The 27,190-nt window shown below is 41.0% G+C and overlaps 1 protein-coding gene across 2 annotated transcripts; it reads right to left on the reverse strand.

The window, feature by feature from the left end:
* Positions 1-40: 40 nt before the first annotated feature.
* Positions 41-26,098, reverse strand: LOC142399443 (ras-related protein Rab-3A-like). 2 transcript variants are annotated; one of them, XM_075484114.1, is made up of 5 exons: positions 26,011-26,098; positions 24,058-24,282; positions 23,305-23,423; positions 19,286-19,410; positions 41-2,446 (listed from the first exon to the last, which is right to left on the reverse strand). In XM_075484114.1, the coding sequence occupies exons 2-5, from the start codon at positions 24,280-24,282 to the stop codon at positions 2,256-2,258; spliced, it is 660 nt and encodes a 219-aa protein (XP_075340229.1). In that variant the 5' UTR covers positions 26,011-26,098; the 3' UTR covers positions 41-2,255. The 2 variants fall into 2 exon arrangements, with proteins under 2 accessions (XP_075340229.1, XP_075340230.1); XM_075484115.1 differs by lacking the exon at positions 26,011-26,098 and adding an exon at positions 25,794-25,845.
* Positions 26,099-27,190: the final 1,092 nt, after the last annotated feature.

Raw genomic sequence — 27,190 nt, forward strand, 5'->3', positions numbered from 1 at the left:
AAATGACTTACTATTGTGAACAATTAAACTAACACAAAACAGCTTTTACATTTGTTTATTGATTCCTCACTTTAGTAAACCTGATAATACATTATTACAGCACAATTCACACATCTAATATCAAATGGGCAGAGTTGAAAGGGATCAACATGTGTACAGAAGTCTTCAGCAATTTTACAATTGTAGCAAAAGACAACAAATTGACCGACCCCCCCCCCCCCCCCTCCAAAAAAAAAACAAGTCAAACGTAAATCAATAACATAAAATTCACTTATTACTGAAAAATGAAGAGTATTCAGTTAAACAAACCCCAAACACTTTCCTTGTTTGAAGCTACAGCACAGAGTAGGGTTGGTAATTTAGTTCTAATAAAATGTCTATCAAGCACTCTTTTGGGCCTTACATCTATTCACAAGAGTTCTTCTTCCTCAAAAAATTTATTGACTATGAAAACTGTGTACACACACATGAATACTCGTGTTAGAAGCCTAAAGCGGACTTGTATGTTTGCTCTGAATTTGCTCCAAAGTTTTAACAGTTACATGACCGATATGAAAAGACAAAAAGACTTCTCACCAAAGCCATGTGGATATAATTGGTACTTACATAGGGATGCTTAACATTTGTCTTGAAGGCATCCTAAGTTTTACACAGTGGATAGTAAAAACAAACATTTGAATATAGAAGCTGGGACAGCTTAAGCAATTAAATACAACTGAACATCTCCTTAAAAAGCTGAGTGCAGAATGGAGTCCATCATGAACTACCTTAAAAATAAGTTAAATTATAAATAATACTAAGGAAATAATTTAGCAAACTGTTTTTGCAATTCGTGACTGCATGATTTACAGAAGGTTTGCACTGAATAAGAGCAGACGAGTACTATACCTTAGCATCAGAGAGCAAAATAAGACTCACAAACTGGCATTTAACATGCCTTAAAACATCAGCATAGTCCACCAAAAATAAAGACAAAAGAATCATTTACAAGACATAAAAGACTATCAGGAAGTTGAAGATGAGAGACCTGTGCTGTAACGGTGCTCGTGAGTGTATGTTGCATTTTGTATGCAACAAATGAATGTGAATACAAAGTGAAGGGACAAAGATGTTAATATCCCCATTGGGTCATGACATTCAGACAATAGCTCATAATAATATCAATCCAGCCAACCAGTGTGGGTTAAAAACATCAACATGCAGCTCTTACTACAGCACAGGAAAGAATTCAATATCCTAAATCATTCTAATTATTTCAGGGCAATTTAACATGTATATTATAAATACCATATGCAATTTAAAATACACATCTATTGACCTTTAGACACTTTTTTGTTGAATGATTTAAAAACAAAGTAAAAAAAAAAAAAAAAGTAAAAAAAAAAAAGCTATCTTAAATCTGTTGACCCAGTCTATGCTACTTCTAATGCAAGACTAAGAAGCCAACACTATTATCCAATGCTTTTAAGTCTCTGATAGGGGCTCCACATTATTGATTAGAAAAGTGATATGCATAACTTTTTCAATTCTTTCATTTATTTGTTAAATTAAAAAGAGAAAAACTTCAAGCAACCCTGTTCGAACAACAAACCTGGACCCTACATATCCGGAAAACGTTCACCACAATACTTGAAGATGATTTCACACATTGAGAAAAAGACTTGACCAACTGAAAAACCTAAAATAAATAAATTAATTAAAAAAAGCCAAGTCCATCCACCACAATTAAGATATTTTCAGTGGGACTAAAAGAACAACTGCAATTAACTTATCCATTCATATCTCAGGCATTAGCACTGAGTGGGACCTGTGGTTATGAAGAGGCAAACAAGAAATTATTTTGTCTTAAGACTCGACTAACCTCAACTCAAACTGGTTAAGATTCAGTTTATTCCGTGTGTGAATATCTACGTGTGGAAGTATAAAAGAAAGATAATTTAGGATTGTCCCACTCTAAAATGTTCATCACCACTCGGAGTAGCAAGCACCATCACAGGATCTTTGTATTACTGAACTTAGCATCTTTTGGGAGAACTGCCTCGTGTAGACAAAGCTCTCGGTGATGAGAGAGGGGTGGAAACAGCAGGCAACTCACGTCTGTATATGTATGGCAGTGTTTGTGTAGTAAAGCAGTGTTTGTGCATATGAAAGAGAAGATGACAGCAAACCTCCAACTGAAAAAATGAACACCTAAAAAATGTATGTGTGAAATTCCGGACAGTTGCGTGTGTGTTTGTGTGTGTGGGCAGTTGTGTTCAGCAAGCACAATCTTGATGAGACCTCTGAGGCTGCTCAGTGAGCTGTGGGCCCTGTTTTGCCCCGATGACAGTCGGGTCGTTGTTATCCAGACTTTCTGACATCCTCTCACAGATGATGTCCACCAGTCGCTCGAAGGTCTGTTTCACATTGATGTTGTCTTTAGCACTTGCTTCAAAATATTCAAAACCTGTCAAGAAATGGAATGTGAAGTTTATCCACTTACCTCCTAATGTCAGGATATACTGAGGCTGCAGTGAGATAGGCAGTCTGATTTCATAATCACAGATCATACTTTGAAAGTGAGGCTATGTAATAGGTGTTGTCAGAGCCCTTTCACTGGGGCAGCTGTGTAAATTCACATAAGAGTTTTAACCAGCAAGCAGTCAGGTATATTGCAAAGATAATACGATCGGGACACAGTGCAGTTATCTCTCATTATACCATGCTCTGGGTGAATACTCGGTTCTGATTGGCTGGAGGGTGTAGGTTAAAAAGTGTTAATTTACACCTAGGAAAGATTATTGCTCTGGCTCAAACTCTAGTTGGTAACCAGGGCAACGGAGACTCAACGTTATTTCACAGTTTATTTATCACAACGACAAGACAGACAAAAACATGAGTGATTTTATCATTTCTTTTAACTTATTTGGTGAATTTGATAACTCTGAAGACTGGGATGCAGCAGAAGAAACGGAGAGAAAAGAATATGAAAAGAAAAAGGAGAAGGAGAAGCGACATAAGGAGGTGACACCGGATGAATTGAACAAATTAGACGATGACAAGGACGAGATAAACAAAGAAAACCACGACATGGGCAGGTAAAAAACTAAGAGACTTCCTGGCTGACAAAGACATGGACATCAACTTTGAAAGCTACACTGCCCCTACTCTCAATGACATTTTGCGACCGTTTTATGCGTCTGTCCGGTCGACCAAGGAAGGGGGAGATATTAAATAGTCCGGTCATCTGTGACTTGTAAAAAAAAACAAAAACAAAAAAACCTCACGATCTTAACTGTGAAACACAAAGTATTAATGATTGATTGAATATTTCTTTCTTTCGTAAGTGACCATGGTATAAGCGGGATAATGAAGAATAGGCGTCTTCAATTCATTTCTGATAATGGGCACCTCGGAGGGCATTATCCCCAACTTAATGTATACTTTTAAACAATGCACTTTCATTAAAATTGGAGTAAGGTGTCTTGTTTGGTTGTGTACAGACTTGTGCGTTGGAAAAGTGTATAACGTAGTTGATGTACAACAGGTGTGCAGCAGAGCAAACAGTCTATTTATCTGTATGTGGTGCGCTGCACACCACAAAACACAAGTAGGAGTGAGAGTATATGAGAGAGACGGTTCACATGCCATTTATAACAGCATTGACAGCAACATAAGGCAAATCCAATGAAGTAAGCAGCCAAGTCCACACTCAGTGATGACTGTGATGGATAGTTTAATGTTGACTCTGGCTCTGCCTGAGCTGCTCTCACTCTCCTTATCTCAGCTGCACACACCGTCACTATTATCTTGAACGAGGTGGCCTTCACTGTATAACTCATTTAACGTAAAAAGACACCAAATTGGTCTAATTGGTGTCACATTTGAGTTAATTGATAGCACCATATAGGTGGGAACTTTCATAAAGGTAACAGGTGTTGATGCACCGTAGAGCACACAGGTTTTTGACCACTACCTGATGTTTAGCTCTGCTATTAATAATACTGTGGAAAAAGAAAAGAAGGATTTATAGATAATCATGTGGACACGTTTGATCTTCAAATTGTAAGAATGATGCATTTTGGACATTTTTTTTTATTTAATAAACAGAAGAAACTTCTAATAGAATGGCCTCAGTGGCCAAACAGGGCCTCAGTGGCTTTAAGAATAGGCTTAGCCGCTACATTCAAGTCAAGAGGACGAGGGAAGGTGAACATTTAAATACCAGCAGAATGCACTGAAACCCAACTTCAACATTCATTCATTCAGAAATAAATATTGGACCCACCGTGTGCCATCCACAAGCGGGAGGAACTGCTTTTCAACTACCAGGCGTAGCGGGGGGAGTCATTTCATCTTTGCGCCCACCATAAGGTTTGAGTAGCACTACCACTTCCAATGAATGGCCATTCACATTCCTGTCCACACATGTCAAGACGGAATTCCAATGCATTGGTGGTCAAAAAGACTTTGTTTATTTTATTCATGCATTCTGGGGAACATTTGAATGATCAGCCAAATCGCATACTAAAGGACAAAGAAAAACGTGTGGTGAAGTTGACTGCTAAGGCCCTTGCTGAAAAATTAGAAAGGTTGTAGAGTGGTAGAAATATTAAGCTCAAAAAAGCTTATTCAATATCTTATGCAAGAAAATAAAAGACATGGGGTCCAAGATGCCTTTACTAATTTAATTAACTTGTGTGATGAAACAAAAAATATTCTTGGTTCTTTGATGTGTATGTTACCTGGTGGTGAAAAAAAAAAAAGGGTAAGGCTATTTGCACCCCTGGTACAATTAGCACTGTATGCTGATTGTACCCTGGTGCAAATAGAAGTGAATGCTATTCGTACCCCGGTGCACTCAGCAATGTGTTCTATTGATACCCCGTCTGGTGCAATTAGAAGTGTATGCTATTTGTCAGGTCAAAGGTATATGCTTCAAGCAACAGGGCATAAGATATCTCAATCTACTACTCGCATTCAAATTGAACTCAAGGATGATTATGAAAAAATAAACTGAAATGGCAGCTAAAGTTTTGTTTCATGGTTGCTTTGGTTATATAGCTAATAATCATAACTTTAAGCTTAACGAAAAATGGGAGAGGTGATTTAGCATGAAATGATAGCTAGTTGAACAACTGTCTCCCGTATGGAGGATTACGTCGCTATCCATTAGGCCAGAGATGTCCTCAGCTAAGAGTTAAGAAAGACATCTATATTTCAATTTAAAAATATATTAGTGCCATCAGAATTCTTCGCTTTCTGATGAAGAAAAAACGAATGTCCGCAATGGCCTTTGTGCTCACGAGCAAGGTGTTTTTGGTGGTAATTCACGGGGTGTGAAGAATCACAGATCTATAAAGAACCTTCTTTATAGATCAGTGGTGTGAATAGTGTAAGGCTATTGTACCAGGGGTGCTAATAGACATTCAGAATAATGTATGCTATTTATAGCAAAGTGTGCTATTTACACCCTGGTGCACTAGCTAATTGTTGCAATCAAAACTTCCGTTTGAGAACTGAATTGTTTTTCAAATTGCGCGCCTTCTCTGCAGAGACGTTGGTATGCGCACTATCACTTCATCGGGCAAGAATCGAACCCGGGACTCCTGCATCTTTACCCAAATCGCTTACCACTACGCTAGTTGATCCTATAACATATCTGTGGTGTGCAGGTAACTTTATAGTTAATATGGCTGAACGTCATGATCGCAAAATTTCTAAAAACTAACAAACTGACGGTTGTAATGTGTTCACTGAACATCGATTATGAAAATAAAACACAATGTTTCCATCTAGTTTTTAACTGGAACAGATATTCAGGCATGCAAACTGGTAAGGGGTGAAAAAGGTGACAAGGGTACACGGACACACGGCACGCGCGGAAAAGCGGAAACATGAGACGCATTAAGTTGTAAATTATACAAAATATATATTATGTCCCATTTGCATTAAGTAGAGAACAGCTGTGCAGCATAAAAGATGAATTTATAGGTACAGTAGGCCTATCAATTGCATTTACTGTACTATTATGTGTTTGATATATAACATCACAGGTCTTCAAAAACATTTAACTGTAGTATCATACATTTAATTACATTAAATTTAACGAAAAAGTTAGTCCCATGGTCCTTAAATGGATACTACAAGTATGTAGGATTAAAAGTTTAATTAATTACTGCCCCAAGACAGCCTATGCTTAGTAATAGCCTGAACGATAACTCTCCCGACCACTTTCGCGGTCCGCTGTCATTAAACCATTAAAGTGAACGTTTGGCATGCCGAGCCAAACGAGCTCCACGGGAAAAACTTATATCAGCAATTCACTTGACGTACCGCCAGAGACAAATTTGTATCGACAGCTGGCACTCTAACATGAAAAACATTCTCGCGGCAAGCTTAGTTAAACGGCATTTTTTCATGACAGTGTAAGTTTTGAGACATGCATGCCACGAGCACTACGTAATCCTACATTGTGCCCCTTTTAACTTCGATTGATGGTGCATCATACTGGATGAACACGAGTGCACCTGTAGGCTGTCATCATCAACGGGGGTGTGGGCGAACAGCGAGGGGATGGGGGTCGCACTCTCAAATACGACCTGTGGCAGAGCTCTCCGGACTCTGCATTGATAAACTCACGACGAATGAAACGACCTCCTCAAATGGGCAAAATGTTCCCTTTCCGTGATTATCGGAGGGTATTATAAAGGGGCATACCTCGTTAAAAAGCCAAGTCCGGCGACAATTAAGGTCTCCATTGACGTAGGCTAAAAGTATTAGCAAAGCCCTGAACTTGTGTGGAAGGCGCTAGTTAGCCACTCTACAGTTACCTCGAGTAGCACTAACACAAACAGCGTTCTGTGAGGCGGTGAAATATCGAGGAATTGTAGACTATTTCAAGTCTGTTATCAAGACATTTAGCTGACACTTGTATTAAAGACACTATTAAAAGCACATTAATTGATCTAACGACACAATTCGTTATGAAGACTATTTCAGGACATCAGTCAAATTGTAGCATTTTAGCGTCAAAGTTAACAACTGTAAACATTAATCCCTACCTGTCCTTGTCGCAATTTCCACCGTGTGGGGTCGGGGTGGGGGTGGGGGGGTGGGGGTGAATAGGGGTTCGCCCTCCTCACTTCTGATTGGTGATAGTGCTTCTCTCACACGCCACTCTTGTCAGTCATTTGTTGTCACGAGAAGAGAGCGGCGGTGATAGGTCTAGTGTTGTTTTGAGGTTCACAGTTCCACTCGCTAGTTGACATGCTCACCCCCCCCTCCCCCCCATTTTTTTTTCTCCTCGGATCTACGCGATTCAGAAGAATGACCCATTTTGATTTCAAAACGGCGAATTTCGCCGAAAGGTGGCAAGTTTGCATGCCTGGATATTAGTGCCGAAACCTAGCAGTATTCTTCACTTTCTGATGACGAAAAAACGGATGTCCGCCATGTTTTTTTGTGCAAGCCAGCAGCTTTTATTTTGGTGTTACGTCACGGGGTGTGAATAGCTCAGCTGTGTGGCCAAGGCTATTTGTACCAGGGGTGCAAATAGACACTCCAAAAAAAAAAAAAGCATAACACATGGTTTAAAGTGAAAACAATGTTTAATAATAGATTAATTTCAGAAGTAAAATGTTGGTTAACAGGTTCAGAACTTGTAGCCTGCAATAACAGTGGTGATGGAGATGATGGGGTAAACCCAGAGGATAGCGTGTCAAATGTTGCAAGCAAACACTCAAAGCTTCCAGCTCAAGTAGTAGCTCCTCTGAAAGAATTAAGACAAGCGCAGATAGAGCTGAATTGCTTGCTCGTGTAGCAGCTTTTAAAGGAAAGACATGCTTTAGAGGAGCAAGAACAACAGCTGAGAAGGAGAACAGAGCAACTTGAGCTGGAAGCTTTACTTTCTGCATCCACTGCTAAATTAGCCGTTTGTAAGGCTCTGATATTCAAAGTGGTTGGAAGGCATCTAATGCAACGAATATCTATGTTGACAAGGAAAGGAGTAAAGCAGCAATTTCAGGCCAGCTCAATGCCACAGCGAAGGAATACAAAGCTGACATATGCGCTAAATGAATGCAAAATAAGGATTGGTCACTGCCAACAAATAACCCTCCAGCTGGGAATCCACCTCAGATTTCAGCTGGAGCAAATCAACTAAATGAAACTGAAAAGCAACATCCCTATTACAACCAAGTGGATACGAAATCACAACGTCAGGAACCCTCACTGTTAAATGCTTCATTAGTAGACAAAAAAACTGAAGATATTTGCACCATCATGCAGAAACAAAATGAAATAACAACTCTTGTACAACAACAGCATTTATGGTCATTGCCAGCAAGAGAAGCTCGCAATTGTTTGATGGCGATCCTCTTCAGTACATCTTTTTTATCAGAGCATTTGGGCAGGGAGTTGAGGAAAAGACCAGCATCAGTGATTGCTTGTACTATCTGGAGCAGTTCACTAGAGGACAACCTGGAGCAGGGGTGTCAAACTGGTCCATGAAAGGGCCGTGTGGGTGCAGGTTTTTGTTCTAATCCTGCAACAGCACAGCTGACTTGTTTCATTCAATCAACTGAACTGTCTGCACTGAAGGTTCAGTTGATTGAGGGAAACAAGTCAGCTGTGCTGTTGCAGGGTTGTAACAAAAACCTGCACCCACGCGGCCCTTTCATGGACCAGTTTGACACCCCTGACCTAGAGAGTGGTGTGAAGCTGCAAACTGCTTAAAAAAAAAAAAAAAAAAAAAAAAAGCTTATCTGCAAGCAAAAAGACGTCTCTTTTTCCACATGGATGTTCCAATGTCATGGAAGAGTTGGACTACATGCAAGAGTTGAATATGCTAAGATACATGAAAGCAGTCATGTGTAAATTGGAGAACTACCACGCTGGAAACACTCAAGTGCAGAGCTTTGTTCAAGGATTTGGTTGCATTTATTGAAAAACAGGTCATAATGCTATCAGATCCGTGATTTGGTGAAATTCAGGATATACAAATTGCAACAACTTACTTAAAAGCTGCAAACAGGCTGAAGCCACAGCCAAATAAAAACGTTAAAGGAAACAGCTTTGCCACTAACATCATACCTATGGCAGTGACCAAGAGTTCTGGAAATTTAACGAGTGACTCTACAGTAACAGTAACTTGTTTGTACTGTGCTCAAAATCATGCATTGGAGGATTGTCAAAACTAAAACAGGATGACGCACAAAGATGAAATGCACCTTCCGAAGGAGAAAGAGCTTTGCTTTGGCTGTTTATATGCTGGGCACATAAGTAGAGGTTGTGACAAGCATTTGATCTGCAGGATTTGTGCTGAAAACCATCCCAGTGTGTTACTTATTGACAAGAGAGACATAAAAAGGGACAAAGCACTCTAAAGAGCAAGTAAAGCGCAAGATTGCACCATCACATAAAACCTGTGGTCAAACAGGGTCCAGAAAGGATTGCTGCCTGTTCTCCATTCTAACATTCCAAATTAAGTCAGATAATAGAGACTGAAGGCTCTAGCATGGTTGCCGCGTCTGCTAGCGCGAGCGGTGTTGATGACATCACGATTTCATGCCCGCAATATATAGTGGCGCAAGTCGATGCGCCAGTAGTTGCAATTTTCTCCGTCACAGAGGTGGCGCTGCTACGTGAAGGTTACCGCTATTCTACAACCACGGAAGTGGAGAAGAAAACAATGCCACTGTCAAGAGCAGGAATACTGTCATTAATGATACTGCTGCAGTATTCGGATAATTTTAATTTAGTTAAAAGAGGTGAAGGTCTGAAGCCTCCAGCATCACCACTTGGAGTCTCTGCCCTCTTCTTTGCCTTCACGTATCTGTCCCGTAGCTTCTTCCACACATTCTTACAGAACTCTCCCTCTTTCCCCTAAGTTCTGCCAATCTCTGTGCACCAGTTTGGGAGTTTACGTGGTCCCTGTGCTGTTTCACTGCAGTTTCGTCCAGCTGCTGTACAAACGCACCTCCTCACTGAGCCTGGTCTCACATTGGTCCATCCGGTCTGTCGTTGTTGGCGCTGCCAAGTTACAAAAATCGACTGGTGCACGACACCGCGCTGCGCCGTCTTTTCAAGGGAAGCGCCATGCCTGAAACGTCATTTTGACGTCACGGTCCGCCACCGCCGTGACAGACGCGTCAACTATAACTCTGGCTTTATGCTTTTTGGATCCTGGCAGTTCAGCCACTTTCTGCTCACAGTATCTTATGCAAAGGCTCAATATTACTTGTAGACAAACCCACTTTCTTTTGCAGACTATGGGACAAGAAAGGGTTGTACCAGCATATGCACGGTCAGGCTTAGAAGTGGTAGGTTTTGGGGCCAACAACTTCTGTGAACTCCCAGAATTTCTACCACAGGAAAAGATGCCTGTGAGCACAGACAACGTTGTAACTGAAGGAGATCTTACAAATTGGCCATACCTGTTAAAAGTAGGTATTCCCCACATTATGGCTAATGTCAACTTGTTGATAAGAAGCAACGCTCCAAGACATTGGAAGCCTGAGAAGTCATTAATAGCTGTGGAAATGCCCCATATGCCATAAGAACAGCACTGAGATGGGTCATTAATGGTCCTTCACAAGTAAATGGCAGCAACTTGAAAGTTGAGTGCCCGTCAACAATGGTCAGCAGGACCACTGTGTGTGAATTGGAGCAAATGCTAAAGAACCAGTATGACCATGAATTAAATGAAAGAGTTACAGAGGATAAAGATTTAGTGGCAGTTATGGGTGAAATACAGGCAACGTTCCATCGGGTTAAGGTTGCAAAGGAGGACAGAGACTTCCTTCGCTTGTTGGCGATTTGGCCAAGGATGTGGCAGAGTTTCGACTGTTCATCTCTTTGGTGCTGTATCCTCTCCAAGATGTGCCAGCTTTGCTCTGAGGATGACAGCTGAGCTAACTTTCCAGAAAAAGGTGATTGAAACATTCAAAGAGAACTTCTATTCTGATGATTGTCTGCAGAGTGTGGCCTCTGTAGAGGAAGCTATTTTTATGGTTAAAATACTAACCACTCTTTGTCAGAAAGGAGGATTTACGCTGACAAAGTGGATAAGCAATAGTCACACCCTGCTACAAAATCTAGCAGAAGAACATAGAGCAAAGGACTTGAAAGAGTTGAATCTAGACAGACAAACTTCCTGTTGAGAGCTCTTGGATTACAGTGGTATTGAAACGGACTCATTTAACTTCAAAATGGAGCTTCCTCAAAAATCTTGCACTAGATGGGAAATGCTGTCAGTATCCAGCTCTGTGTATGATCCACTGGGTTTTCTTGCAATAGTTCTGCTGCCTGCTAAGATTATGCAGCAATAACTTTGCAAAAAAACACTTAGATGGGATGAGACTGTTTACCAGGTTATTCTACAACATTAGTCAAGGTGGCAAACTTCAAGGTTGAAAGATTTATTAAACATCTCAAGCTTGCTCAGCTGCATAGTTTTTCAGATGCTAGTGAATATAGATAAGGAGCTGTCACATGTCTCAGGATGCAAAATAGTAACAGTTGCATCCATGTTTCTTTCCTGATGGGTAAGAACAGTTACACCTTTAAAGACTGTTACTATTCTTCGTTTGGAACTCACTGCTGCTGTGCTTGCTATTTGGGTGGACCTGATGTTAAAGGCCGAGCTGAAGCTCCATCTGCAAGAATCAGTCTTTTGGACAGCTAGCACTTCTGTGCTCAAGTATATAAAGAATGAGGATTAACGATTCCATACCTTTGTGGCAAACAGGGTCTGTCATCAGAGGATCTACCAACACATTACAATGGCGGTATGTCAACTCCAAGAAAAGTCCAGCGGATGATGGTACCAGAAGAATGAGGGTGAGAGAAGTTTATGTAAAAGCCAGTGGGTGAATGGCCAGTCATCATGGTAAAGTATACCATGGACTCAGATAACCCAGAAGTCAGGAAGGAAGACATAGTGAATATTGTGGTGAAGGACTCGCGTGATGCGACATGTCAATTAATGGTTTATTTCTAAGACGCTTAAAGTAGCAGTCGCCTGGTTCCGTAGACTTCTGGAAAGGAATCATGGGAAATCTTTTTTCCGAAGCTTCTAACTCTAGAAATCAAAACTAACATAGTGACTTTCAGGAGCTAAAGACAAGTCAAGAAAAAAGGTCTTCAGAAGACTTTTCAGAAGCTGAACTAGCTATCATTGGGGGCCTAGCAGCGAAGCTGTGAAGGTAGCTTTTCCTATTATTATTGATCCGTTTCCACTGCAATTAAAGTCTATGGTAGCCCCCTGCTATGCTGCTAGGCCCCCCCCATCGCTGCTTGAGTATTCGAGTATTATGTTTGTGTTTATGCATTTGGCAGACATTTTTCCAAAGCGACTTACAAATGAGGATATAACAATGCAGCTAATAAGCTACATACACAATAGTGTCAAAAGCATTCACTCACCCATCCAAATAATTAAATTCAGGTGTTCCAATCACCTCCATGGCCACGGGTGTATAAATCAAGCACCTAGACATGCAGACTGCTTCTACAAACATTTGTGAAAGAATGGGTCGCTCTCAGGAGCTCAGTGAATTCCATCGCGGTACCATGATAGGATGCCACCTCTGCAAAAAGTCCAGTCGTAAAATTTCCTCGCTACTAAATATTGTACAGTCAACTGTCAGCGGTATTATAACAATTATTCATAATGAGTGGCCATGTAAAATGACAAAACGGGGTCAGCAGATGCTGAAGAGCATAGTGCGCAGAGGTTGCCAACTTTCTGAACAGTCAATCGCTAGAGACCTCCAAACTTCATATGGCCTTCAGATTAGCTCAAGAACAGTGCATAGAGAGCTTCATGGAATGGGTTTTCATGGCCGAGCAGCTGCATCCAAGCCATACATCACCAAGTGCAATGCAAAGCGTCGGATGCAGCGGTGTAAAGCACGCCACCACTGGACTCTAGAGCAGTGGAGACGCGTTTCTGGAGGGACCAATCGCACTCCTCCATCTGTCAATCTGATGGACAAGTCTGGGTTTGGTGGTTGCTAGGAGAACGGTACTTGTCTGACTGCATTGTGCCAAGTGTAAAGTTTGGTGGAAGGGGGGGGGGGGGGGGGGGGGGGGGGGGGTTATGGTGTGGGGTTGTTTTTCAGGAGCTGTGCTTGGCCCCTCAAGGCTGAGTTATACTTCTTTTTACTGCCCTTGCGTCTTGCGCTTGTGTTAATGGCTCAAGACGTTTATGCTTCATTTTGCTTTGTCGGCGGTTGCGTGTGCTGCGTGGCAATTCACCGCCAGGACAGTAGGTGGAGTAGCGGGTTTTTTTCAATGACAAGCCTACTACGATTAAAGGAAATTCACCGCCAGGACCTCTTCGGCAAGTCTCTCTTCGATTGGATTCATGCTTCTTCTTCTTCTTGTAAATAGCCGGTATTTTGTCAGATTTTCAACACCTTGGGGGTCTAAACGACTACTTTCTCGCCTGAAAATGTTTCAAATGTTGCTAAAGTTATATATTTACAGAGTTTATAGCTTAAAGGAAATCAGCTTTTCAGGCCGGCTGAATTCGGCCTGCACAGAGTCCTGACCTCAACCCGATAGAACACCTTTGGGATGAATTAGAGTGGAGACTGCGAGCCAGGCCTTCTCTTCCAACATCAGTGTCTGACCTCACAAATAAGCTTCTGGAAGAATGGTCAGAAATTCCCATAAACACTCATAAACCTTGTGGAAAGGTTGCCCAGAAGAGTTGAAGATGTTATAGCTGTAAAGGGTGGGCCAACGTCATATTCAACCCTGTGTTGGCCAAAGGATCTTTACCAGAAGAGACAAAACCTCCTCTCTAAAGATCAACATGTGGCAAGTCTTACCCTTGAGCACATTCATCAGCAGCTTGGCCACAGTGCTTGTTATTACACTTTATCAATGCTGAGGAGAAAATACCGGACCACAAAGGCCAACTCGGCTATAAGGAAAATGATAACAGAATGTTGCTTTTGTAAAAGACAGCATGGAAGAGCTATGGAACAAAAGATGGCTGAATTGCCCAAGGAAAGGATTTTGCTGGATCATCCACCATTCAAAAATACCAGAGTTGACTACTTTGACCAATCTGTGAAAAGAAGACAATGCACAGTCAAGCACTATGGAGTTGTTTTTCACTTGTTTTGCAAGCAGAATAGTTCATTTGAAAGTGCTCTCCGAAAATTGACACATTCACTAATGCTTTCTGCCATTTTATAAGAAGAAGAGATCCAATCTGATAATGGAAGCAATTTCATTAGACCAGAGAGAGAACTAAGGGAGGTCCTCTTGTCTTGGAATCATACACAGAATCAAGATACTCTCCAGCAAAAGGGAGAAAGTGGGTTTTCAATCATCCTCCAACTTTGCACTATGGTGGAGTTTGGGAGGGTGTAATCCATTTGGTGAGAAAGATTCTTTGGTCAGTTCTTCAGCAGCAGACATTGCATGATGATGGACTACATACAGTCCTATGTTAAGCTGAGACCATTTTAAATGACCGGCCGATCACTTAATTGTTGGAAGATCCAAATGACCTTGAGTCGCTTACACCAAATCACATCTTTGACGAAAGGAAAACCATAATTTCTTCCTGGATTCTTTAAGCCACAAGACCTGTATGCAAAAAGAAGATGGAAACAAGTGCAGTACATTTCAGATATTTTGTGGAAATGATAGCTCTGTGAATACTTACCTTTGCTGCAGATAAGGTAAAAATGGAATCACAAAAGAAAAAATTTGAAGCCTGGAGATATTGTCCGTGAAAGATGGCAGCGTGCACTGATGCAGCAGCTAGTAGCTCCCCGTTTCAGTGTCTCGTTTGTGTAATTGTATGGATGTTTCTGTGTGCATGCATATGTGTGAGTGTGAGTGAAACCAAACTCACCTACACACCAGCTATGTTGAGGAACATCGGATACTCATTTCGTATCGACATTTGCATGGATGTCCAACGATCTCACAACATCCCAACGGAAATAGACCGCCGCTCTTGCTGTGGGGCTCGAGAGGCGCCGTCAGCAACGACAGAAAAAGCGGGACTGCAGAGGTGGTCTACTATCCCGGCTACGGAAACATCCCCAAAAACCCTGCTTATGAAGCATCTTCCTCACTAACGCGAGGTCCAATGTCCACAAAATTGACAAACTGGATTTACTGAAGGCAAGCAACCACGACATTCGTGACTGCAGTGTGATGGTTATCATAGAATCCTGGCTACACTTGCTATCCCGGACTCGGCCGCTCAGCTGGCTGGTCGCATCATGCACCATCTCGACAGAGATAAAAGCTCCGGGAAGACCAGAGGAGGGGGTCTCTGCATTCATGTTCATTTGGACTGGTGTACTAACAAGTAGGATCACACTCACACATTGCTCCCCGGACCTGGAAGTAATGACTGAGCTGTACAGAACCTTCTACATGCCCAGAGAGCTCACAGTGATGATCATCACTGCTGTGTACATACCACCTGATGCTAACATTAGCATAGCAGAAGAATTAAATTACTTCTCCTCTCGCTTCGAGGCAATAAGCCCCGACACAGCTGAGCTGCCCCCTCAATCTACCAGCCACAGCTCTCTCGTCCTCCAGGAAAAACCGACAAGGCAGGTGCTGAAAACTGAACAACAGGAAAGCTGCTGGCCCGGATGGAGGACTTGGCAAAGCTAGTGGGAGTCCTGACCAGGATGTTCAACCTCTCACTGTCACAGGCCACCCTCCCCCCTGTGCCAGAAGACAGCAACCATCATTCCTGTTCCAAAGTCATCTGCCCCGAAGTGTCTCAACAACTACAGACCCAATGCCTTAAAGTCTGTAGTTATTAAATGCTTCGAGAGGCTCATCCTGCAGCATATAAAGGCCTGCCTCCCACAGAACATGGACTTTCATCAGTTTGCCTACAGGGCAAACAGATTGACAGAAGACGCCATTGCCACAGCCCTTCACACACAGCACTCAGCCACCTCTGGCTGCTTGAAACATCAGAATGCTATTCATAGATTGCAGTTCAGCGTTCAACACCATTGTTCTTGGAATCCTGGTCAACAAGCCGATTACTCCCCCTCAACCTAGGGGTGATAAGGGGTTTTCTATCCAACCTCCCACAGGTGATTAAAATGGGCACTACGTGCTCCTCCCCCCTGACCCACAGCCCAGGCTCCCCCCAAGGCTATGTGCTGAGGCCTCTCTTTTACGCTTATGACTGTACACCAACCTAACCCCCCAACACCATCATTAAATTTGCTAATGACAGTACAGTCATTGGCCTCATCAGCAGAGGAGACGAGACCGTGTAAAGGGAGGAGGTTAAAACTGTCAGGATGGTGCACTGAACACAACTTTCTGCTCAACACCATCAAAACTAAGGAGATATTGCTTGACTTCAGTGGCCGCAGAGGGGAACTCGCTCCCCTCCACATCAACGGGGACTGTGTTCAGCGGTTGTTCTGGGGACTCACATAGCTGAGGACCTCTCATGGACCACCAACGCGGTGGTTACAAAAGCCCAACAAAAACTCCATTTCCTTAGGATGCTGAGGAGGAACCATCTGGAAGAGAAACTGTCGGTGACTTTGTATCGCAGCACCATAGAGAGCGTCCTCACCTACTGCATCACAGTCTGGTACGCCAACTTCTCAGTTGGGATGGGAATCAAAAACCGGTTCTTGTTGAGAACCGGTTCCCAGAGTTTCAATTCCTTGGAATCGTTTGGCGATTTTTCACCAAAGGGAGGAAATACTACCAACATGCAATAACTATGAATGAATGTCGGGTTTTCGATCCGCTCCGGACTAACGTTGGTGAATCTGAACCCAGCAGCAGCAATGTTAGCATGTCCTCGGCTAACACTGCAGGTAACTAACTAACAAACACTGCCTATCATGTTAGCACCATTTGCCTCATTGTAAAACCTTTTATTAGTAACGGTTAAGGTTAAATGAATGCCTTCTCATGCATTACATTTAGATGAAATCATGAGAGACAGAGCCTGACTGGCTCAGAGCCAGAGGCTGGTGGTAATACCTCCAAGTTCACGTCTACCTCCAGCTTCTCCTTTCACCAGAGCAGGGAATAGTTAAATTACCCAGGCCATGATAGACCAATGTGGACGCTCACCATTGTTGGGTTTGTAAGGTCATGACTCGTGTTACTTCTAAACTAAACAAAGTTGATGCTAATCGACCGGTTTGTTGTCCTTTTTCTCCAAATGAAAATCGATAAGGGAACCGATAAAGAACCGAATCGTTAAGCAGAATCGAAAATGGACTTGGAATCGTAAAAATCTTATCAATTCCTATCCCTACTCCTTAGTGGCAGATAGGAAGAAACTTCAAGGTCATTAAGACAGCACAGACCCGTCTCACCCAGGACAGCACCCGTTCAACCTCATGCCCTCTGGCAGGAAGTGTTTGAAAAGCAGGACAATCAGGCTGAGAAACAGATTTTTTCTCTGGGCCATCAGAACACTTAGTGCTAAACCCAGTGAATGAACCTAATGAGATCTACTCACCACCTCATACCTGCAATATTCTGTACAATGTTCCGTGCAATGCTGCCTAAGCAATAGTACATCATGGTATAATACACTGGCATAACATGGTATAAAATATTCAATATTACTTACACCCTATGACTACTGCTAAACCTTCTAACAAGTACAATATTCTTGTAACAAGTGCAACATTCTTTGCTGCTACTGTTGACCAAATAGTACTGGTGAGTTTTTCTCCTTTTATATAATATATATATATTTTTTTTTTTACAAAAATACAGTACTATTTTTTCTTTTTTCTCCTAGTAGTACTGATCTTAGTGAAAGTATTTTGTGTGAATTTGTATTTTTATATTCACCATTTCTATTCTGCACAATGAATGCATGAGTGAAAGCACGTAAGAATGTATGTATGTATGCTTGTCTGCTGAAACAAAAGTTTTGTGCCAATTTCACTGTACGTATAGTGACGATAATGGAATCTTTTATTTTTTCTTATCTTATAATGGATTCTACTGCTCCATGGGGCTATTGGCCACTTGGAAGAGTTCTGGAGTTGGTGCAGGTCCAATGGAAGATACAAAGATAACTGCCTGAAGAAAACAAGCACATTTCCAAAATCACTGATGATAGGGAGTTGATTTTAGGTAAGGAACCAGGGGACATGACAGTCTTCACTGCTACAGTAAAGGCACAGGTGGACACTGAAATTCTGGACACTTCTCTCATTCCATAAGTAGAGGATTGGTGATCGGGAGTCATTTTTTAGTTCCATCCAGCTCCAGTGCCTCCTCCAGGGACTCCAAAAAGGGTAGGTACTCTGAACTGCTGTTTGGTGCGTAAGCACAAACGGCCACCAGGCGCTGCTGGGCCCCACCCCCAGGTCTGGCTCCAGGAGTAGGCCCCGGTGATCCACGTACGGGACAACGTATTCCACATATTTCTTTCTTCATAGGGGGTTTTTATGAGCCGTTCTTCGTCTGGTCCCTCATCGAGGATCTGTTTGCCTTGGATGACCCTACCAGGGGCTTAAAGCCCTGGACAACATAGCTCCCAGAATTGGCGGGACACGCAAACCCCTCCACCACGATAAGGTGACAGCTCAAGTTTTCAGTTAATAATCCATATTGTCACAGAGCAAAGAGAAATCAAACTTTTGTTCAGGAAAGATGTCAAATCAATGACATGGTTGGCAAACAGTCTATGACAAAACTTCATCTGGCAAAGCTAATTTCTCAGCTCAAGAAAGTTGGAACATGGTAAAGAATAATGGTTTTCATTAGTTAAGTTCATGCCTAAATGAGTTCAAGCTGTCAGAAAAGCAAGAGAGGGGCCACAAAGTACTAACTGTTCTTTTGGGTCACGATTCTATACTTTTTTTACCCACTTTATCAGATAAAAGTTGCACGATATCACAAAATTTATATATTTTTTTAGTTTTTTTTTTTAAAAAGCCAGAATGTTCAGCTATTTAAAATGTTTTGTCATATTTTTTTGATTATATTTTCACAGATTCAAAAAACTAAATGAACATCCTCCAAGCAAGGCGTTTCCATAATTTTTGCCAGGGGTTGTATGGCTCTTTGATATAACTTCCTCCGATTTACAATAACTTCAGCCTGAACTGTTTAGATGTCAGTTAGCTTAATCATGGTGACACAGCGTAAGCCTAAGTGCCTATCCCAGTAGATCACATCAAACAGACTTTAATAAAAAAAAAATAGGAATCTAGGTTAAGCGTCATAGGGAGAAAGAGACAACACCCACTTGTTCAACAACAGCAGAAACTCAGAATCTAGTTTTCACTCAGACCAGCTGACTTACCCAGCTGCTCTGAGAGCTGCCGGCCTCTCTCTGATGCCACCACTCGTTCATCCTCCATATCACACTTGTTTCCCACCAAAAGGACCTGAGCATTGTCCCACGAGTATGTCTTGATCTGGGTCGACCTGTTAGCAGATACAGTGTGACCAAAAATACAGCATGAGTCTCACAGCAACTTTCATTTTTCTAGATTAATGCAGTGTTTTTCCTAAAAAGCTTGTTCGGAATGGGTTGATTATGGCTTCTTCACAATGTAAGAGGAATTTATAAGATACATTACTCACTTTGCGGCAGAGACTAGAATTGTCATTTTATATGTAAGGCAACATCAGAATATATTTGAATACAATTAAACAAAATGTAACAAATATATACATAGATTGTTATTTATGAATATCTGTGAACCATAAAAACAGTCATGGGTTTTCAAACCCATGACTGTTCTGTTTTTTTTGTCTCAGAATCACCTTGAAATGGATTAAAATAACTTTGGAGTCTGGAATATCCCATTGATTTATGTAGTCAGACATTTATGTCATATCAGTTAGGACAGTTGTAACTCAGTTCTGGTGCATGATACTTTGTCATCTGTTGTTCTGGGGATACAACTTGATTGAGCAATCAGACAGTGCTTAACTGTATTCACTGGACATAATCAAGAAGCACACACATGTCTATTTAAAGTCTCGCAATTAACTGTGTTTCTCAGAATGAAAAAGAAGCCATTAGGTAAAAAAAAAAAAAATATATATATATCCATACACACACACACTTTCTAAACTTCTGCCAAAACAGGATTGAGATGAAACAAAGACAGTACTATTTGACCTCGCCACTTTTCCCAAAGGCGTTTTAGATAGAAACCAGACACTGAGCATCAAACCATTCCTACCAACCTAACTGTAAAACACAGTGATGGCAGGATCAGTTTTTATGCAATGTGGGCCAGGAGTCAGTCTTTTTTAAGCATATTCATACAAATATTTATTTGTCTTTTATGTCTTTTTTTTCTTTTGTCCCAACAAAATTCTGATGGTGCCGCTCAAAAAGATAATTGTCTGTAAAAGCAAAAACATCATATGTGTGGTCTGATAACTATCTCCTGATGAATATTTAATTCTCCGCGCAATAATGCTGCACCTTCGTCCACGGGATCGTTGTCAAAAGGACATGCCATGTTCGTGAAAAAAAACAAAAAAAACAAAAAAAACCACGCCTCCTGATGTGCCTAATGGACTTCTAGAAGTAGAAGAACTCGCTCTGCTGACTGAATGAATGAGGAAATCAAATGGCGTGTGTGGCTGAAAGAGGGCGGGGACAGAGAGAAACTCGAGGTTTCTTGAATAAAACCTGATCCCGACCAGGTTAGGTTCAGAGAGTCTGTTACTACGGTAACTGACCGAGAGGTTAAGTTACCTCTCTTTGTGAAACAGGCTAGAGTTAGCCCTCTTTCTCAGGGTTGAGTTACCTCCCTTTGTGAAATGGAAAACTCAGAGTTTCCCTCATTTCAGGGTTAATAAACTCAGAGTTTTCACTAAACCTGCTTCGTGAAACGGACCTCTGGACCTGGCTGATGCAAAGATATGATACTGTCCTTACTCATTCCAGTGTTTGTAACAAGTTATAAGCTATGAGCTTCAAGAAGACATCTCAGTAAAGAGAATTGATAACTGGAAATATTAAAATGTTTGCTATCCAAATAGCAATGTTAAAAGAATGAAGGGAATTACCTGCAGGGGGCTGTGTCCATACAATTTTTAGTGATATGATAAACAGGATATGCTAAGCAGCCACAGTACATGCAGAGCAACACCGACATTGTTCAGAAATTCGACTAAATTGAGAAATTAGTCACAGTTAACAATGGTCTGGATGCAAGTTTTAAAAAGAAAAAAAAATCTACATTTCTACATCCACCAGAAAATTTTAGAGATTCTACATGGTGAAAATGGATTTTTCTTTTGTCTCGTTAGGTACTACCTGCTCATAATTACTTTACACAACTCAACTTAAAAAACTATTCTTTTAATGCCACCAGCTCAGAGAAAGGCACACTTGTCAAATTTGTTTAAAATTAAAAGGAAAAGAAACAGCGTGGTCTGACATTAAAGAAGATGCAAAGAAATGTGTGACTGTGCATCGGCAAAGTGTAACTGACACAGGTGGAGGTGCAGGAAAGACGGGGAGGATGGTACACAAAAAGATCGACTTCGTAAGCAGGCTGTACATAGTAATACTATGTCAGTGGTTCCCAAGCTTTCAAGTTCAGCATTCAAGCTAAGCAGAGTCAGTGATAGAAAAGGACTATCAGAGTGTGCCCAGCATTGTCATGACAGCTACTGATGCACTCCTGCAGGGGCCTGCTACATCTGGAACCTGACTGTTTAGGGCCAGCAAGGAGCAGGAGTCACATCCAAATGATACAGTCTTACAACTGCATTTGTCAAGGGTTTCCCTCTCGGTAGAGATGGATCTGTGCACCCCGCCTCAAGTGTGTATCAATGCCTCTACTCTTCCGAAACCGGTGCAGTCCTGACATGCCATGATACACTCCTGATCAAAATCTTAAGACCAGTTAAAAAAAATGCATGAATTTGCATTTTGTACTGTTGGATCTTAGGAAGGTTCTAAGTAGAGCTTCAAAATGCAAAAAGAACAAATGGGAACAGGAGACCAAAAGTTGTGCTTCATTTAACTGAAGTAGGTTGTTCATCAGCTGATCAAAAGTTTAAGACCACAGCCTTTAAAAGCCAAGAATCTGTGCTAAATTTTGGATTCCATGTCATTTCCTGTCAAGTAATCACACTGTGAAGATCTCTTGATGGCAAAAAAGCTCACCGTCTTTGAACGTGGTAGGATTGTTGAGCTGCATAAACAAGGTGAGGTTGTCAAGGTTGGATGCAGTAAGACAGTCATTTTGCATTTCTTAAAAGATCCTCAGGGTTATGGAACAAAAAAATCAAGTGGTAGACCCAAAAAAAAAATCTCACCGGCGCCGAGCCGGAGGATCCGAATGGCTGTCCGTCAAGACACGGGACGATCCCCGTCCCAAATTAAGGCCATTACTGGTTCTGACTGGTGTTGACCAATAACCATCAGACGGCATCTGCGAAGGAAGGGCTTCAAAAACAAGAAAAGTCTTCAAAAGGCAACGTCTCCTTCAACGCCACAAAATTGCCCGTTTGGACTTTGCAAGGGAGCACCAAATATGGGACATTCAAAGGTGGAAGAAAGTTTTATTCTCTGACGAGAAAATATTTAACCTTGATGGTCCTGATGGCTTCCATGACAAGGAGATGCCACCTGAGATGTTTTCTATGCGGCACAGTGGAGGGGGCGCCATCATGATGTGGGGTACTTTTTCCTTAAATGGAACAATGGAGCTCCAGGCTGTGCAGGGGTGTCAAACAACAGCTGGCCATGTGGAGATGTTGCAGCGGGCATCCCTCATGACTGAGGGCCCTCGTCTGTGTGGTAATGAATGGGTTTTTCAGCAAGAGAACATCCCCACAAGCCTTTTGGAAACACTTGCATCAAGCATGCCAAGACAAATTTTTGAAGTGATCAACAATGACGGTGGAGCTACTCATTACACTTTAATTTCTTAGACTTTTGATCAGCTGATGAACAGCCTACTTCAGTTAAATAGTTGTTTTCAATAAATTGCCTGCTCAAAACTTTTGGTCTCCTGTTCCCATTTGTTCTTTTTGCATTTTGAAGCTCTACTTAGAACCTTCTTAAGATCCAACAGTGCTAAATGTAAATGATTTAATTTTTTTAACTGGCCTTAAGATTTTGATCAGGAGTGCATGTCCAGTTCACATGAACAGAGAACGCTGGCCAGGTTGCTGGCAATTGTGATTGTTGTTGAGGGAGTAGAAATTGTCAACTGTAAGAAATTATTTCCAGTTGGTTTTCAATGAAGTTTATAAGATGGAAGGGAAGCTGGATGATATTAGGAGCACATAAGATCATAACTTCTATCTTCCTACACAAATACATACTCAGTTGTCCCTTACCAGTCTTGCACAGCATTGAAGGACTCCTCATTGGTAATGTCATACATGAGAATGAAACCCATGGCTCCCCTGTAGTAGGCTGTGGTGATTGTCCTGTAGCGCTCCTGCCCAGCAGTATCCTACACACAGTGTACAGAGTGCCATTGTTAGAAGAGGATGAGCATGACATTAAAATGAAAACAGATCCAATAGCATACCCCGCACCTGTAAAGAATTTGTGGCTGTGTATTTTCTTGTTGAATGCGTTCAGCTCAACTCCCATGAGCATTGCACATTTTTCAGGAGTCTCATGTAAAAAGCAAGTGGTCCCAGGGTCAGGTTGTATGGTACACATTAACCATGTGGGAAATTACTTTTGTGTTAGAACACTGGAGTCTGCAGTTCAAAAATTCTTGATTCATAGATTTGCAGTCGCCAAGACTTTTCATATTATTAACATTTCTGCGTTATGTAAGAAAATGTTAGCATTGCATAATCGGTTGTAATTATGTAATATAACATGAAAAATAGAAATAGACTGACTCCCACACCCTTACCTAGTGCCTCTTGAGTTTTAAAAGCACCTTTCAGTATAACTGAAACCACTCACTTTTAGAAGCAAAAAGGTAATAAGCATACCAAGTAAGTTTCAAGTTCTATTTCTAAACTCTGGAGGACTTTCAAGTGTTAGCAGCAATCTGTGTGGGGATTCGTTGCCTGCACTAGAAACCACAAGAGAATGGATACCTACAACCTGACATCTGTTGTACACACCCAAATCTGCAGCTTTATCCTCTTGTCATTTCTGTAGATGGTCTTGACCTTGAAGTCGATGCCCACTGTGCTAACAAAGGCTGGCGTGAATGAATCGTCTGCATAGCGGAAAAGGAATGAAGTTTTTCCCACACTGCTGTTGCCAATGATAAGGATTTTAAACATGTAGTCAAAGTTCTGGTCTGAGGACTCCTTCTGTCCGAAAGTGGCATTTGCAGACGCCATCTATGCATGAGAAGAGATTACACAGTTATAAACAAGAGTGAGAATGCTTGAATAAAGAGTAAATTCTTATTCAAATAAGGTGGACTGAACAACAGAAACACCATAAAATACACCCCAAAAATACATTGCCACTACAAACCATAAACTACAGCCTCCAAAATATCCAGTGTAGTAGCCTTTTTGAAAGTGTCTACAGAGATAAACATACAACTACAATACATTACTCCTTAAAAGCACAATTTTATTCACAGTTGCAGTCTATCTCTTTGAAAAAGCACAACTACCCCTTGTAGTTATAGTGGCATGCAAAATTTCTTTGCAACATGCTGAGACATTTCATGTTTGGTGCAGAAAAATATTAAACCAGTTAAGTTTAGTATTAAAAGTTAAGTATTATATAGCATCAAGTCACAAAAGATGTCATCTCAAATGTGAACACTTGTAAATGTACAGTCTTCTTGTAAGATTCTCATGTCCTTTTTTTAGGAAAAGATATATGATAAATCATCAAATACCAGATAAGCTTAAATACTTTTGTTTATTTATTGAATTTTTCAGACAGTTTTTGGATGTTATCATTTCAAACCCCATTGTAAGCACATTCACTGGACTTGAAAAGTCCTTAAGAAGGAAACCACTAACAGATGGAAACATAACGAAAAATGTAGTTATTAAAAATAATACTAAGAGACAATTATGTCACTGTGTCTGAGCTGCAATGATAGGCAATTTTTCATTTTGACACATTCTGAAATCGATTTCGCGGCAGACAAATTACGGTACTGACACTGATATCCCAAGACTTATGCACAAACTAGTATAAAGATGATCAAGCTTGGTACAGACAAAAGGCAAAACATGTGAATATGTAGGCCAGTGTTAACCAGCGCTGTGTACACCCGGGACGGGATTAAATGAAGTCAGAATCTACCCACATTTGGTTTCAAAACAATCTCACCGACTTAATTTTATCAAGAAAAAGATCGGTTTAGCCATCGATCAAATTAGCTGTGTCACTATCCATTCACAGCCTCGAGCGTTAAGTTCGGAGAAGGAGCGCACACCTTCACCTCATAAAAGATAAGACGGAAGTACCAGTGCTTAACAGGCTAAGCATCGACTAAACTGACTATCCTCTCCCATCCAGGGAGGGCAGGGAACCTTAGTGGAGCAAGCTGGCCAGCCAATTATGAATGCTCATGTAGTTGGTGAGAATTTGCCTGATAAGCCACAGTAAATCATAGTCAAAGTATTCTCATTATGTCCCCTGTTTTTTAATATCACATACTCCCAACGACTTGAACCATATCGCAAAACCTATAACGGAGTTTAGTTTGATAGTGAGTTTATGTCTGCCTGAAAGTGACAGTATGTCTAAGTTAGCTTAAGATAAAAACGTGAAATATAATACAACGCATTTCGTTTCAAGTACCTGCCTCAAGGTTAGACTACAGCAATTAAACAAATATAATACAAGTTAAAAATTCATGCAAGTAGGCTAGCAACGCTACCTTTAATGCTAATACAGTTCAGCTACCGTTACCAGTATTCAAATGTGACAGCAGGAGCTAGCTAAGCATCCCAGCTATGTCAAATGAAGGTTACTCTTGCTTGTTAACAACTAATTTTCTTTATCTAAATCCCAGACCTCATAACGTAAAACAATCCCTGTGCTATTTGTTGCTAGTTTCACACGGCCCCGCGGTGACAAATAAGCGCAGGTTTTACCGTGAAATGTGTATTTTTCCCTCGGCTTCACTGCAGCGGCTAGTTCAGTACTCAGCTTTGCACCTGCAGAAGCAGAGTGTAAGAGTGATTGGCAGGACAATTGACCAATAAAAAAAGAGATTCGACCGACACCCTTACAGACCCCGCCTCACTCAGGCGGAGTTATTTTATTTTCTTTCTATTTCTCAGTGATTTGAATGAAGAAGTATTGATTAAAAACAAATTCTCAGTTTAATTCCTGAGCTTCTATTTTTCTCTTCTTTTGCTGACCCTGGCATTTCTTCATCACCGCCTTCGTTCCCAGGCATATCTGAAATCTAACTCATGTGGTCATTATTTTTTCGAAAAAGAAAAAAAAGAAAAAAAATAGATGGTACCAATGATATAGAAATATTTTTTAACTACAGCATATGTGTAGAGTTCTTGACTGATAATCTATGTCATCTGGGATGTTAAAAATGGCCAAGAGTTTCCACAATTTGGAAAAAGATTAAACTAGGGGGAAATAACTTCTCGGATCTTAACTAAGATGTGACACTTAAAGTGCTACTTTGATGTTATTAGCCTATAGCTGTTTTGTAATTTAATATCAAAACCTATCAAAATTTCAAGACCAAATGTGGGGAAAACACTGTAGTCTCAATAGTTTTAACATAATTTTGTGTGCTGTCATTTCAAGTCTCAGGTTCTCTGTCTGACTGAATTTTCCACCAATCCCACAGAATGTGAACAGTAAGACTGCCGTCTTTAAATTTTTATAGTTCCAAATGTAAAGTGTCTATTTTTCCTTATACATCAGATTACCGAGATTTTTTAGTCGATTGGTAAAAGTACAGAAAGTGAAAAAACCAACCAGTTGTATTTCCTTATTGAACTAAGTCTGCTTATTTTGTGGCTTTCTTTCATGTATATTTTACATTTTACAATGTATAAATAAAAACAACCCAATAGAAGCACCTCATGTGGAAAAACTGTCATGTATTGTCATTGCATTTTTTGGTCATGTATTATGTTTTTGTCACGTCTGTGTTTGAGTCTTGCCATTTACTAACTTTCCTCAGTCTCTCTTCTTCCCAGTTGTCAGCTCTACTCACTCACCTGTGTTTCTTCCCTCAGCTGCCTTCACTCACTAATAGCCCTCCTCTGTATTTAGTCTCCCAGTTTGTTCATGGTCATTGTC

Source organism: Odontesthes bonariensis, chromosome 14, assembly GCF_027942865.1.
Source record: "Odontesthes bonariensis isolate fOdoBon6 chromosome 14, fOdoBon6.hap1, whole genome shotgun sequence".
In the NCBI taxonomy this organism is placed as follows: domain Eukaryota; kingdom Metazoa; phylum Chordata; class Actinopteri; order Atheriniformes; family Atherinopsidae; genus Odontesthes; species Odontesthes bonariensis.

Coding starts and splice junctions, on each gene's coding strand:
- LOC142399443 (XM_075484114.1), bottom strand. CDS start 24,282: ATGGCGTCTGCAAATGCCACTTTCGGACAGAAGGAGTCCTCAGACCAG. Junction 23,424..24,057: donor GGATAAAGCTGCAGATTTGG/GTGTGTACAACA, acceptor CACTGTGTGTAG/GATACTGCTGGGCAGGAGCG. Junction 19,411..23,304: donor TTCAATGCTGTGCAAGACTG/GTAAGGGACAAC, acceptor ATCTGCTAACAG/GTCGACCCAGATCAAGACAT.